Source organism: Bufo gargarizans, chromosome 2 (assembly GCF_014858855.1).
Source record: "Bufo gargarizans isolate SCDJY-AF-19 chromosome 2, ASM1485885v1, whole genome shotgun sequence".
Classification (NCBI taxonomy): domain Eukaryota; kingdom Metazoa; phylum Chordata; class Amphibia; order Anura; family Bufonidae; genus Bufo; species Bufo gargarizans.
In genome coordinates, this window is record NC_058081.1 from 16,549,293 (window position 1) to 16,562,906 (window position 13,614).

The 13,614-nt window shown below is 44.7% G+C and overlaps 1 protein-coding gene across 1 annotated transcript in view; it reads left to right on the forward strand.

Annotated features, from left to right (window-relative positions):
• The window catches only part of LOC122927086, a 640,428-nt gene that overhangs the window by 242,550 nt on the left and 384,264 nt on the right, over nt 1-13,614 (forward strand). The window contains exon 11 of the mRNA XM_044278664.1: nt 13,050-13,340. Coding sequence (XP_044134599.1) covers nt 13,050-13,340 — 291 coding nt within the window. The remainder of the gene's footprint in view (nt 1-13,049; nt 13,341-13,614) is intronic.

Sequence of the window (13,614 nt, forward strand, 5' to 3'; positions counted from 1 at the left end):
CCATATCCCAGTCTAATTCTGTCACTAAATCCATACCGGTCACCCAGCGCCTAAATACTAGGCCTCAAATTTATATCCAGCTAAATCTGTCCCTAGTGCTGTAGCTGGGCGAGTTATTTAGTGTCCGTTCAAGCACATTTCTTGTTCTGGGTTGAAATACAATTCCCAATTTAGCAATTTCATAATTTAGTGGTTCCTGCTATATCAGAGCTATTTGAAATCTATCCCAAAAAGGGTATACAATATTGAAGGTGCACATTGGGTCATTCAGAATAACTTCACACACACCCGCTACTGTGTATTTCCAAGTCTAATTCTGTCACTAAACCCATACCTGTCACCCAGCGCCTAAATACTAGGCCTCAAATTTATATCCAGCTAAATCTCTCGTTACCGCTGTACTGTTGTTGCTGGGCAAGATATTTAGTGTCCGTCAAAGCACATTTTTTGTTCTGGGTTGAAGTACAATTCCCAATTTAGCAATTTCATAATTTAGTGGTTTCTGCTATATCAGAGCTATTTGAAATCTATCCCTAAAAGGGTATATAATATTGAAGGTGCACATAGGGTCATTCAGAATAACTTCACACACACGCTTCTGTGCATTTCCAAGTCTAATTCTGTCACTAAATCCATACCGGTCACCCAGCGCCTAAATACTAGGCCTCAAACGCAGCCGCCTGTCTACAGCCAATGTGGACAAGCTGACGTTCATAAAAATGAACCAGGCATGGATCCCACAGGATCTGTCCGTCCCTTGTCCAGATTAGACATTAACTACCTCCCCTTAACCATATATTATTGGACTCCAGGGCACTTCCTCATTCAATCCTATTTTTATTTTCATTTTACCATTATATTGCGAGGCTACCCAAAGTTGAATGAACCTCTCCTCTGTCTGGGTGCCGGGGCCTAAATATATGCCAATGGACTGTTGCAGTGGTGGCTGACGTGAAGCCTCATTCTCTGCTATGACATGCAGACTAATTCTCTGCTGACATGAAGCCAGATTGTCTGTTACGGGACCTCTCTCCTCTGCCTGTGTGTGTGCTGGGCCTAAATATATGCCAATGGACTGTTGCAGTGGTGGCTGACGTGAAGCCTCATTCTCTGCTATGACATGCAGACTAATTCTCTGCTGACATGAAGCCAGATTGTCTGTTACGGGACCTCTCTCCTCTGCCTGTGTGTGTGCTGGGCCTAAATATATGCCAATGGACTGTTGCAGTGGTGGCTGACGTGAAGCCTCATTCTCTGCTATGACATGCAGACTGATTCTCTGCTGACATGAAGCCAGATTCTCTGTTACGGGACCTCTCTCCTCTGCCTGTGTGTGTGCTGGGCCTAAATATATGCCAATGGACTGTTGCAGTGGTGGCTGACGTGAAGCCTCATTCTCTGCTATGACATGCAGACTAATTCTCTGCTGACATGAAGACAGATTCTCTGTTACGGGACCTCCCTCCTCTGCCTGGGTGCTGGGCCTAAATATATGCCAATGGACTGTTGCAGTGGTGGCTGACGTGAAGCCTCATTCTCTGCTATGACATGCAGACTAATTCTCTGCTGACATGAAGACAGATTCTCTGTTACGGGACCTCTCTCCTCTGCCTGGGTGCCGGGGCCTAAATATCTGAGAATGGACTGTTCCAGTGGTGGGTGACGGGAAGCCAGATTCTCTGCTATGGAACCTCTCTCCAATTGATTTTGGTTAATTTTTATTTATTTAATTTTTATTTTAATTCATTTCCCTATCCACATTTGTTTGCAGGGGATTTACCTACATGTTGCTGCCTTTTGCAGCCCTCTAGCTCTTTCCTGGGCTGTTTTACAGCCTTTTTAGTGCCGAAAAGTTCGGGTCCCCATTGACTTCAATGGGGTTCGGGTTCGGGACGAAGTTCGGATCGGGTTCGGATCCCGAACCCGAACATTTCCGGGATGTTCGGCCGAACTTCTCGAACCCGAACATCCAGGTGTTCGCTCAACTCTACTGGTTAGTCTTCCCTGGGGGGGGGGGGGGGGGGGAAATGTGTGGCGAAACCAACCTCGCCACTGGGTTTTGGAGGGGGCTGTTTAAAAGCCTCTTGCCTCAGGATTATGGCCCATAGTAACTTTTAAACCCCTGAACCTATTCCAGGGAATTTTGGATAGGTTTGTCCCCCAAGTTATACTGTTTAAATTGATGTAAGTTATATGTATGGACAATGTAACCTCACAAAGTTATAACAACTTATAATAAGTGTAACTTGTCAGCTTGGGAGGAATATGCTGGGTGTGGTTCTATTGTCCCATTGTCCCATTGTGTGTTTAAATGGTGATGTCTGTCCTGTTGTCTCCACATGTGTATTGGTGATCTCCCCTTTGTCCTGAGAGATAATTGGATTGTCTTCGGTCGTCTCCCAGGCAGAGAGGAGGAAACCATGATGTATTGTGGGGATATGTTGTATCTGTTCTGTGTCGCAGTCTCCCTTCTGGTCCTCTAGGGGGCGGGAACGATTGGTTGCTGTATTTACATTGTGTGTGTTGTGAATTACTGATTGGTTGGATTTCAAAACCCTGTGGGCAGTACTATGTTTGGTTTTTATCAATAAAAGAGGCTGTACTTGAAGTACAGTCAGAGCACTGCTTGACCCTCAAGACGGAGCCTTGTCTCGTTATTGGGGGGATTCCCTGTATGCTGTTGGAGACTGATTGCCAGGAGTGTAAGCTGACTGATACGCTTTTCCTGTTCGTCTGCTGGCAGCTATCCGCGAGGTTCCAGTTTGGAGTGCTATTTTATATCCAGTTCGGGAGGTTGGTGTTCTGCAGTAGCTGTGCCTGTCTCTCGGAAAAGGGGCATATCGCCTGAACGGATTTTAACCCCTTGTCTGCAGAAACGGACCGTTACACTTCCGTTTGCTCAGGCCCTTTGAGGAGGCCACATTATTTGTCAGTCGCCAATACTATAGGATGAACAATGTCATTCCACTGCCTGCTTCATGCCCTGGAACAGATTCTGGTAAATCTGACTGGTCAGGGGACTGGAGACGTGGCGCCTAGTTCTCATGGCCACATGAGCACTGTGGGGGCTGAACTGGAGGAGGAGGACATTGGAGCACAAGCAATGTGCAGCGAAATGGGTGGTTTTTATACACAGGTGACAGGAGAGGAGGAGCAGCCAAAGGAGCTATATATTGCAATGAGGAAGATGAGGCAGAGCACCTAGACACACTGTGGCAGTATGCAGTAGAGATGGAGGCAGGGACTCCCTCCGAGTCACTTGCAGAAATGGCCCGATGCATGCTCACTTGCTTGTGTAGTGACAGCCGAATTGTCACCATTCGGCAGAGGGATGACTTCTGGCTCTCCAACTTGTTGGACCATCACTACCGGTTACAAAATGGGGGCCTTTTTTACACCTGCTGAGAGGGAGAACAAACTGAACTAGTGTAGAGACATCCAAGGTAGTCAGTTGGCTGCTGCCTATCTGCGCCATCGTCCATCCTCTCGCATGTCTAACCTGGGGTGCCCTCTGCTTCACGTTCCTCTGCCATGGCTGTTGTGGCAGGGTGGGGGGTAGGAGCAGTTCCAGCTCCATTAGCAGCAACTTGAGTCTGGAGGCGCTGATGAGCCACTTTCTTCACCCACCTAGTGAAGAAACTGCTCACCAGCAGCAGGTAGACTTGGAGCAGGACCTGAAACAGCAGGTGGTAGCATACTTGGACAGGACCCAGCCACCCCACATTGAAGATCCGCTGGACTACTGGGCAGCCAAACTGGATTTGTGGCCGCAACTAGCAGAGTTTGCCCTGGAAAAGCTGTCCTGCTCGGCCTGTATTGTGGCATCAGAGTGGGTGTTTAGTGCGGCGGGGCCATAGTTACCCAATGAAGAACTCGCCTGTCCACCCAAAATGTGGAGAGACTGACCTTTTGTCAAGATGAATCAGGTGTGGATCAACCAAGATTTCCACCCAACAATGCCTTATGCATCATAAATGATCGTCTATGGTGCCACACCTACACTTTGACAAAAGAGACTGGTTTCTTCTAGATACCTGCCTCAGCTACTATTCTGATGCTGCCACCCTCCTGATGCCACACATCTGATGCCAAGTGCTCCTTCTTTCACCCACCATCTTCAGCTGGTACTGATATTGCCACCCACCTCCCCACTCTGTTACCGGGTCACTCTGTCTCCTGATGCTGCTGCCACCTCCACACTATGTCACCTTGCCACTCTGTGGCCTCCTGATGCTGGTGCGACCACCTCCACGCTGTCATTGTGCCACCCTGTGACCTCCTGATTCTGCTTACTCCTACACACTGTCATTGTGCCACCATGTGGCCTCCTGATGCTGCTGCCACCTCCACCACACTCTGTCATTATGCGTCCTGTCATTGTGGCCTCCTGATGGTGCTGCTGCCACCTCCACACTGTCATTATGCCACTCTGTGGTCTCCTCATTCTGTTCCCACCCTCCCCACTTCATGACTGGGCCACTATTTTGGCTTTCGGCCTGGCTGACCTCATCATTTATTTGACCCTTCTTCTTATCTGTCAGAAGGAAGGAAAAATAAGATGCACAACGGATCCTGTCTGTGTAGCAGCTGTAAGGCCTGTATGGTCCCATCAGAATTGGCTTATGATTTGGTAGCTAAAAGCAGGAGTGGGTACAAAACACAGAAGACATGCAAATATTCCATTCACGTGTCATCTCTGTTTTGGATCTGCTCCAGTTTTTTTTTGGGCATTAGCAATACTGATGAATTACTGCCCAAATGCTGACCGAGTGAAGGCAGATTCTTAACAGACAGGATCCGTTTTTTGGGGGTTATTTTTCTGACGGATCAGAGGAAGGGCAAAGTAATCAGTGACGTCAACACTAACTTACTGCTGGCACCCTCTCCACTATGTCGGACGGGGCTCTACTTATATAAGCGTTTAACAAGTTCTGTAGACGTCTATGTGGAATCCGCTGATGAGGGTGTAAAAGGAGTGCGCTTCTTCTTGGCACTAACATCATCCTGTAAGGCTGAGTTCATACTTGAGTTATTTGGTCAGTTTTGGCCCCGTGACTACCCTAATAAATGAGGTGTGCAGTGATTCTAAGAGTGACGCCTGTCATCTGCATGTCATACGGACTCACAGTATTGTTTCACTACCACAGCGGACTCCCTATGCGTGTTACTGCAAGGCACAGTGTTCTACACCGCTATACAGGCACAGTGTTCTACACCGCTATACAGGCACAGTGTTCTACACCGATATACAGGCACAGTGTTCTACACCGCTATACAGGCACAGTGTTCTACACCGCTATACAGGCACAGTGTTCTACACCGCTATACAGGCACAGTGTTCTACACCCCTATACAGGCTCTCTGCAGCCAGGAAATAGCTGCTTTTAGACACAATTCGCCACAAATAAATTTGGATGGAACCAAATTTGCTCATATCTATCTTCCCCGAAGGTATCTGTATTCTGCGGATTTATGGTTTGTGGATCCTAATACAGTCATGGTGGTATGCATGAGGCCTTAGGATGATTTGTGTCCTATCTGAAAAATCACAAGCTGAAAGAAACTGAAAACTCCTAAAATGAAATCTAATATATAAAGCTGAGTGTATGTGTATGTCCGCTAAAGGAATCCACACAGTCGCATTTATAATCACGAAATTTGGCACACAGGTACATCAGGTGTCCGGGAATGTTTTAGACTGGGTCTCCGCTCTCTAGGAGGTACCGTTCCTGAGATATTCCCAAAAAATGTATTAGCCAATGGAAGCCTGGTCACATGACCCTTATCAGCCAATTGAAGCTCACAGGCCAGTCTCCACACACACACAGCTTTACTCCAGGTTTCCATAACAACCCAGCCATGTTTCGTCACTGGTGTAGGTGAGCTTTAAAGAAAATCTGTCACCGGGATAATCGCCGGCACTCTCATAGAAAATGCCTTTTCTTGTCTGCAAAACTCACTGTTAAAGGGGAAGGCTGCTGTAAAGGTCAAAGTTAAGGGGGTGGACTGCTGTGGAGGTCCAATTTTAAGGGATGGGGCAATGTGGGGGGGTTGGTGTTAAGGGGTAGGGGGCTGTGGAGGTCAATGTTAAGGGGGCGGGGCACTGTACATGTCACTGTTATAGTGGATAGTGTTGATATCTTAATGACACACACAAACATTAAATGAAATACATTAAATATACCCGAGCGAAGCCGGATCCTTCAGCTAGTGTAATATATAAAGCTGAGTGTATGTATGTGTCTATGTCCGCTAAAGGAATCTGCACCGTCGCATTTACAATCACGAAATTTGGCACACAGGTACATCAGATGTCCGGGAATGTTTTAGACCAGGTCTCTAGGACATACCGTCCCTGAGAGAGTCCCAAAAATGCATTAGCCAATAGACGCTTGGTCACATGACCCTTATCAGCGAATAGAAGCTTGCAGGTCCTCCAGCCTCCACATACAATTTTACTCCAGGTTTCCATAACAACCCAGCCATTTTTCTTCACTGCTGTAGGTGAGCTTTAAACTCTTAAGGCTACTTTCACACTTGCGTTTGGGTTTCGCTTGTGAGTTCCGTTTTGAAGGCTCTCACAAGCGGCCCCGAACGGATCCGTACAGCCCCAATGCATTCTAAGTGGATGTGGTCTGACTAACTTTCAGACTTAGAATTTTTTCTGAAAGATAATGGAGACGGCTCCGTTCTGAACGGATCCCATCGTTTGCATTATAGGAGCGGATCCGTCTGTGCAGACACCAGACGGATCCGCTCCGAACGCAATTGTGAAAGTAGCCTAAAGCGGTTGTCCGGGATCATTTTTATTTTTTTTAAAGTGTACTCACTATTAACAGCTGATTAAAGTTCCCCTCATATGTTTTTAGGTATTTTCCCCACTTCGGTCTCGCACGCATTGTTTACATCTATTTTATCTAACTTCCTGCCGCACTGCCCTGTGGGTCCCAGCGCAGTGTGGCATCACGTGGTTACAGCTGCCTATCATCCCCGCAATAACTCCGCCCCCTCATTAATATTCTGCCTCTTTCATTTATTAGCAAGTGCCATGCCCAGTGACGTCACTGGATCGGGGGGTGTGGCTTAGCACAATGTCTTCCAGCCTAGTTACCGCCCCTCCCTGCGATCTGAATAATTACTGAGGTTGTTAGTGACGTCACCGGGCTCCCTGCGAAGCAGGAGAAGAGGCTTCGCTCTGCAGCAAGGGACCCGGTACGTCACTGACTATGAGAAAATAGGCACTTCCGGCTGAGAATTTGCAATATGAAAACGAGACATCAGACATGTGTGGCAAAGGTAGGGCAGATATGTGTGTAATATTTAGGTCACTGTTGTAAACTTAGAACAATGTCCCCAATCCCAGACAACCCCTTTAAGGACACAGGGTGTACAGGTACGCCCTGATGTCCTAGTACTTAAGGACACACCCCGTACCTGTATGTCCTGTGTATTTCCAATCACCACCGCTGCAAATCATTCAGCAGGAACCTTGGGTCAATGCGCGGGGGGTCCCATGCATTGTAAAGGGGATTAGACCCCCAAAAATTGAACTCCCAAAGTGGGACAAAAAATAAAGTAAAAAAAAGGTGAAAAAATAAATTCCCCCCCCCAAAAAAAATTAAAAGTTTTAAGTAAAAAAATACAAAAAACATCCTTTCCCCCAAATAAAGTTAAGAAAAATAGGGGGAGGGGAAAGTTGACATATTTGGTATCTCCGCGTCCGTATCGACCGGCTCTAAAAAAATATCACATGACCTAACCCCTTAGATAAACACCGTAAAAAATAAAAACTGTGTTTAAATAAACAATTTTTTTGTCACCTTACATCACAAAAAGTACAACAGCAAGCGATCAAAAAGGCGTTTTCCCACCAAAATAGTAACAATCTAACTGTCACCTGATCCCTCAGCCCCTAAGACAATCGCCCAAAAAATATAAAAATTATGGCTCAGAATATGAAGACACTAAAACATAATTTTTTTTTGTTTTAAAAAATCTGTTATTGTGTAAAACTTAAGTAAAAAAAAAAGTATACATATTAGGTATCGTCATGTCCATAATAACCTGCTCTATAAAAATATCACATGACCTAACCTCTCAGGTGAACACTGTAAAAATAAATAAAAAACGGTGTGAAAAAAAGCCATTTTTTGGCACCTTACATCACAAAAAGTGTAATAGCAAGCGATCAAAGAGTCATATGCACCCCAAAATAGTGCCAATCAAACTGTCATCTTATCCCGCAAAAATCATACCTTACCCAAGATAATCGCCCAAAAACTGAAAAAACTTTAGCTCTCAGACTATGGAAACACTAAATGAAATCATTGTGTAAAACTTACATAAATAAAAAAATAGTATACATATTAGGTATCGCCGCATCCGTGACAACCTGCTCTATAAAAATACCACATGATCTAACCGGTCAGATGAATGTTAAATTTAATAACAAAAAAAAACTGTGCCAAAACAGCTATTTCTTGTTACCTTGCCTCACAAAAAGTGTGATATAGAGCAACCAAAAATCATATACTAGTACCAACAAAACTTCCACCGTATCCTGTAGTTTCTAAAATGCGGTAACTTTTTGGGAGTTTCTACTCTAGGGGTGCATCAGGGGGGCTTCAAATGGGACATGGTGTCAAAAAAACAGTCCAGCAAAATCTGCCTTCCAAAAACCATATGGCATTCCTTTCCTTCTGTGCCCTGCTGTGTGCCCGTACAGCAGTTTACGACCACATAATCAGGGCCATAAATATTGAGTTTTATTTGGCTGTTAACCCTTGCTTTGTAACTGGAAGAAAAAAAAATGGAAAATCTGACAAAAGAGTGAAATTTTGAAATTGTATCTCTATTTTCCATTAATTCTTGTGGAACACCTAAAGGGTTAACAAAGTTTGTAAAATCAGTTTTGAATACCTGAGGGGTGTAGTTTCTAAAATTGGGTCATTTTTGGGTGGTTTCTATTATGTAAACCTCACAAAGTGACTTCCGACCTGAACTGGTGCTTAAAAAGTGGGTTTTTGAAAATTTAGATTTGCTTCTAAACTTCTAAGCCTTGTAAAATCCCCAAAAAATAAAATATCATTCCCAAAATGATCCAAACACGAAGTAGACATATGGGGAATGTAAAGTAATAACTATTTTTGGAGGTATTACTATATATTATAGAAGTTGAGAAATTTAAACTTAAAAATTTACAAATTTTTCAAAATTTTGGGTAAATTTGGGTATTTTTTTATAAATAAAATTTTTTTATAAATAAAATTTTTTTTTTTTTACTCTATTTTACCAGTGTCATGAAGTACAATATGTGCCGAAAAAACAATCTCAGAATGGCCTGGATAAGTCAAAGCGTTTTAAAGTTATCTCCACTTAAAGTGACACTGGTCAGATTTGCAAAAAATGGCCTGGTCCGTAGGCCATATGCACACGACCGTTGTGCACACTGTGCCACCAACGAATTATTACAATAGAGGAAGGAAGGGGGGGGGCAGGCGGGGCGCATACTGTGTTCTACCAACGAATTATTACAATAGAGGGAGGGAGGGGGGGGCCGCACACTGTGCCACCAACGAATTATTACAATAGAGCAGGGTTTCTCAACTCCAGTCCTCTGGATCCACCTACTGGTCAGGATTTGAGAATATCCCACAGAATGAATACCTGTGGTAAGGTCTGATGCATGGACACTAATTATATCACCTGCTCAATACAAAAGAAATCCTGAAAACATGACTGGTAGGTGGGTCTCGAGGACCGGAGTTGAGAAACCCTGCAAGGGAGGGAGGGGGGGGGGGGCCACACTGGCCACCAATGATATTCAAACTGGGGAGGGGGGGGGGACTGCCCCCTGCTGCCTGGCAGCCCTGATCTCTTACAGGGGGATATGAGGGCACCTGAGGGGTTAATTGTGCTGATCACGGCCCCCTGTAAGAGATCGGGGGCTGCCAGGCAGCAGGGGGCAGTCATGTACACAGTTTGTAGTGTATTCTAACTAGAAACGTCCCCATCACCATGGGAACGCCTCTGTGTTAGAATATACTGTCGGAAATGAGTTTTTACGATTTTATACCATCGGATTGGAGAAAACTCCGATCCGATGGTATAAAAGGGACTCCAGACTTTACATTGAAAGTCAATGGGGGAATGATCCGTTTGAAATGGCACCATATTGTGTCAACGTCAAACGGATCCGTCCCCATTGACTTGCATTGTAATTCAGGACGGATCCGTTTGGCTCCGCACGGCCAGGCGGACACCAAACGACTTTTTTTTCATGTCCGTGGATCTCCAAAAATCAAGGAAGACCCACGGATCATGGACCTACGGACCCCATTTTTGCGGACTGTGAAAAAATACTGTCGTGTGCATGAGGCCTTAAGGTGAAAATTAGCCCGGTCCCTAAGGGGTTAAAGGAAATCTGTCACCAGGATAATCGCTATTGAAGTAAAGCCGTGGCCTAATAGCACTTAGTACCTTATTTCCAGATGTGCCTTTGTTCCAGCTATAGATGTTTTTATCCTTGGAAAAAAATTTTTCCATATGCAAATGAGCCAGTAAGGTGCCCAGAGGGGCGTCGCTCTTGCAGGAAGGAGCCCAGACACGTCCCCTGCCACAATGTGTTCACCCTCAAAGGACTTAAAACCCCACTCCCAGGTCCTGCTAAACCACGCCCCCTATTTGATTAGGCCACACCCCTTCCACTCCTGATCCGACAGGGATTGGAAAAAATGAAGGTAAAATTTAACTTTTGTCAGCTGCAGGGGTGGGAGGGAGGATGACTTTCTCCCTGCAGCTCACACTACGTACAGTTCTGTTGTCTTAGAGTGAGGTGTTCAAAAGGACACGCCCCTGATCCGGTTAGGCCACGCCCCATCCCTCTCCTCAGCCGACTGAGATTGAGAAAATAAAGTTAAAAATAAACTTCTAGGTCCCGCTAAGCCATGGCCCGATCTGGTTAGGCCACAACCCCTCAAATCCTCAGACGATGGGGATTAAAAAAATTAAGGTAAAAATCTACTTTTGTCAGCTGCAGAGGGGGGGAGAGAGGGCGACTTTCTTCCTGCAGATCACACTCAGTATCGTGCTGCTGTCTTAGAGTGAGTTGTTCAAAAGGACACCTCTCCGATCCAGTAAAGGCCACTGTTAAGGGGGTGGTATGCTGTAAAATTCATTGTTAAAGGGGAAGGCTGCTGTAAAGGTCAAAGTTAAGGGGGTGGGCTGCTGTTGGACGTCCAATTTTAAGGGACAGAGCACTGTGGGAGGGTCAGTGTTAAGGGGGCGGAGTGCTGTAGATGTCACTGTTATGGTGATTAGTGTTGATGTATTTTGACTACACACACAAACATTAAATGAAATACATTAGATATACCCGAGCGAAGCTGGTCCTTCAGCTAGTCTAATATATAAAACACAGAAAACATCTCCAGACATACAGGTCATTCTAAAAAAATTAGCATATTGTGATAAAGTTCATTATTTTCTGTAATGTACTGATAAACATTAGACTTTCATATATTTTAGATTCATTACACACCAACTGAAGTAGTTCAAGCCTTTTATTGTTTTAATATTGATGATTTTGGCATACAGCTCATGAAAACCCAAATTTCCTATCTAAAAAAATTAGCATATTTCATCCGACCAATAAAAGAAAAGTGTTTTTAATACAAAAAAAGTCAACCTTCAAATAATTATGTTCAGTTCTGCACTCAATACTTGGTGGGGAATCCTTTTGCATAAATCACTGCTTCAATGCGGCGTGGCATGGAGGCAATCAGCCTGTGGCACTGCTGAGGTGTTATGGAGGCCCAGGATGATTGGATAGCGGCCTTAAGCTCATCCAGAGTGTTGGGTCTTGCGTCTCTCAACTTTCTCTTCCCAATATCCCACAGATTCTCTATGGGGTTCAGGTCAGGAGAGTTGGCAGGCCAATTGAGCACAGTAATACCATGGTCAGTAAACCATTTACCAGTGGTTTTGGCACTGTGAGCAGGTGCCAGGTTGTGCTGAAAAATGAAATGGTCATCTCCATAAAGCTTTTCAGCAGATGGAAGCATGAAGTGCTCCAAAATCTCCTGATAGCGGCTGCATTGACCCTGCCCTTGATAAAACAGTGGACCAACACCAGCAGCTGACATGGCACCCCAGACCATCACTGACTGCGGGTACTTGACACTGGACTTCAGGCATTTTGGCATTTCCCTCTCCCCAGTCTTCCTCCAGACTCTGGCACCTTGATTTCCGAATGACATGCAACAGTCCAGTGCTGCTTCTCTGTAGCCCAGGTCAGGCGCTTCTGCCGCTGTTTCTGGTTCAAAAGTGGCTTGACCTGGGGAATGCGGCACCTGTAGCCCATTTCCTGCACACGCCTGTACACGGTGGCTCTGGATGTTTCTACTCCAGACTCAGTCCACTGCTTCCGCAGGTCCCCCAAGGTCTGGAATCGGTCCTTCTCCACAATCTTCCTCAGGGTCCGGTCACCTCTTCTCGTTGTGCAGCGTTTTCTGCCACACTTTTTCCTTCCCACAGACTTCCCACTGAGGTGCCTTGATACAGCACTCTGGGAACAGCCTATTCGTTCAGAAATTTCTTTCTGTGTCTTACCCTCTTGCTTGAGGGTGTCAATGATGGCCTTCTGGACAGCAGTCAGGTCGGCAGTCTTACCCATGATTGCGGTTTTGAGTAATGAACCAGGCTGGGAGTTTTTAAAAGCCTCAGGAATATTTTGCAGGTGTTTAGAGTCAATTAGTTGATTCAGATGATTGGGTTAATAGCTCGTTTAGAGAACCTTTTCGTGATATGCTAATTTTTTTAGATAGGAATTTTGGGTTTTCATGAGCTGTATGCCAAAATCATCAATATTAAAACAATAAAAGGCTTGAACTACTTCAGTTGTGTGTAATGAATCTAAAATATATGAAAGTCTAATGTTTATCAGTACATTACAGAAAATAATTAATTTTATCACAATATGCTAATTTTTTTAGAAGGACCTGTATATTGATCTTCTGTCTTTGTCCTTCATTTTTTCTCTGTCTCTACAGACCAAGTCAACTTTATAGAAAATCACCAATCACTTCTTATAAGAAAGATAACGGATGTAGATCCAGTTCTACGTGATCTCCGAGACCAACTGACTAGGAAAGAGTACGAAGATGTGAGGAGTAAAAAAACATCCCGGAAGAAGATGAAACAGCTGTGTGATATGATCAGACGCTGGGAGGATGACGGGAAATATTTAGCTTATACAATTATCAAAATGCACGAGGAAGAACTCATCAAAAGATTTGAAGGACAGAAGTTAATGTGGAAATATCCTGGGTCTCGTTACCTATGTGAGTCTAGAACAATACTGACACCTTGAATGTGATTGCCTTTAGATGTAAGGGCTTGATTGACTTTCTGCCACATCTGTAAAGTAAGGGTAGGTTCACACGATGGATTCTGAAAACCCGCCTACAAAATTCAGCACAGAATGTGCGTGTTTTCTTTTCAGCACGTATTTTCACGCAATTTTTGATGTTGATGCAGTTTTTCAAAGCATTTTTTTTTTAATCAATGGGTTTTCAACATGGATTCCTCCACAGGATTGGGCATGCTGCTATTTTT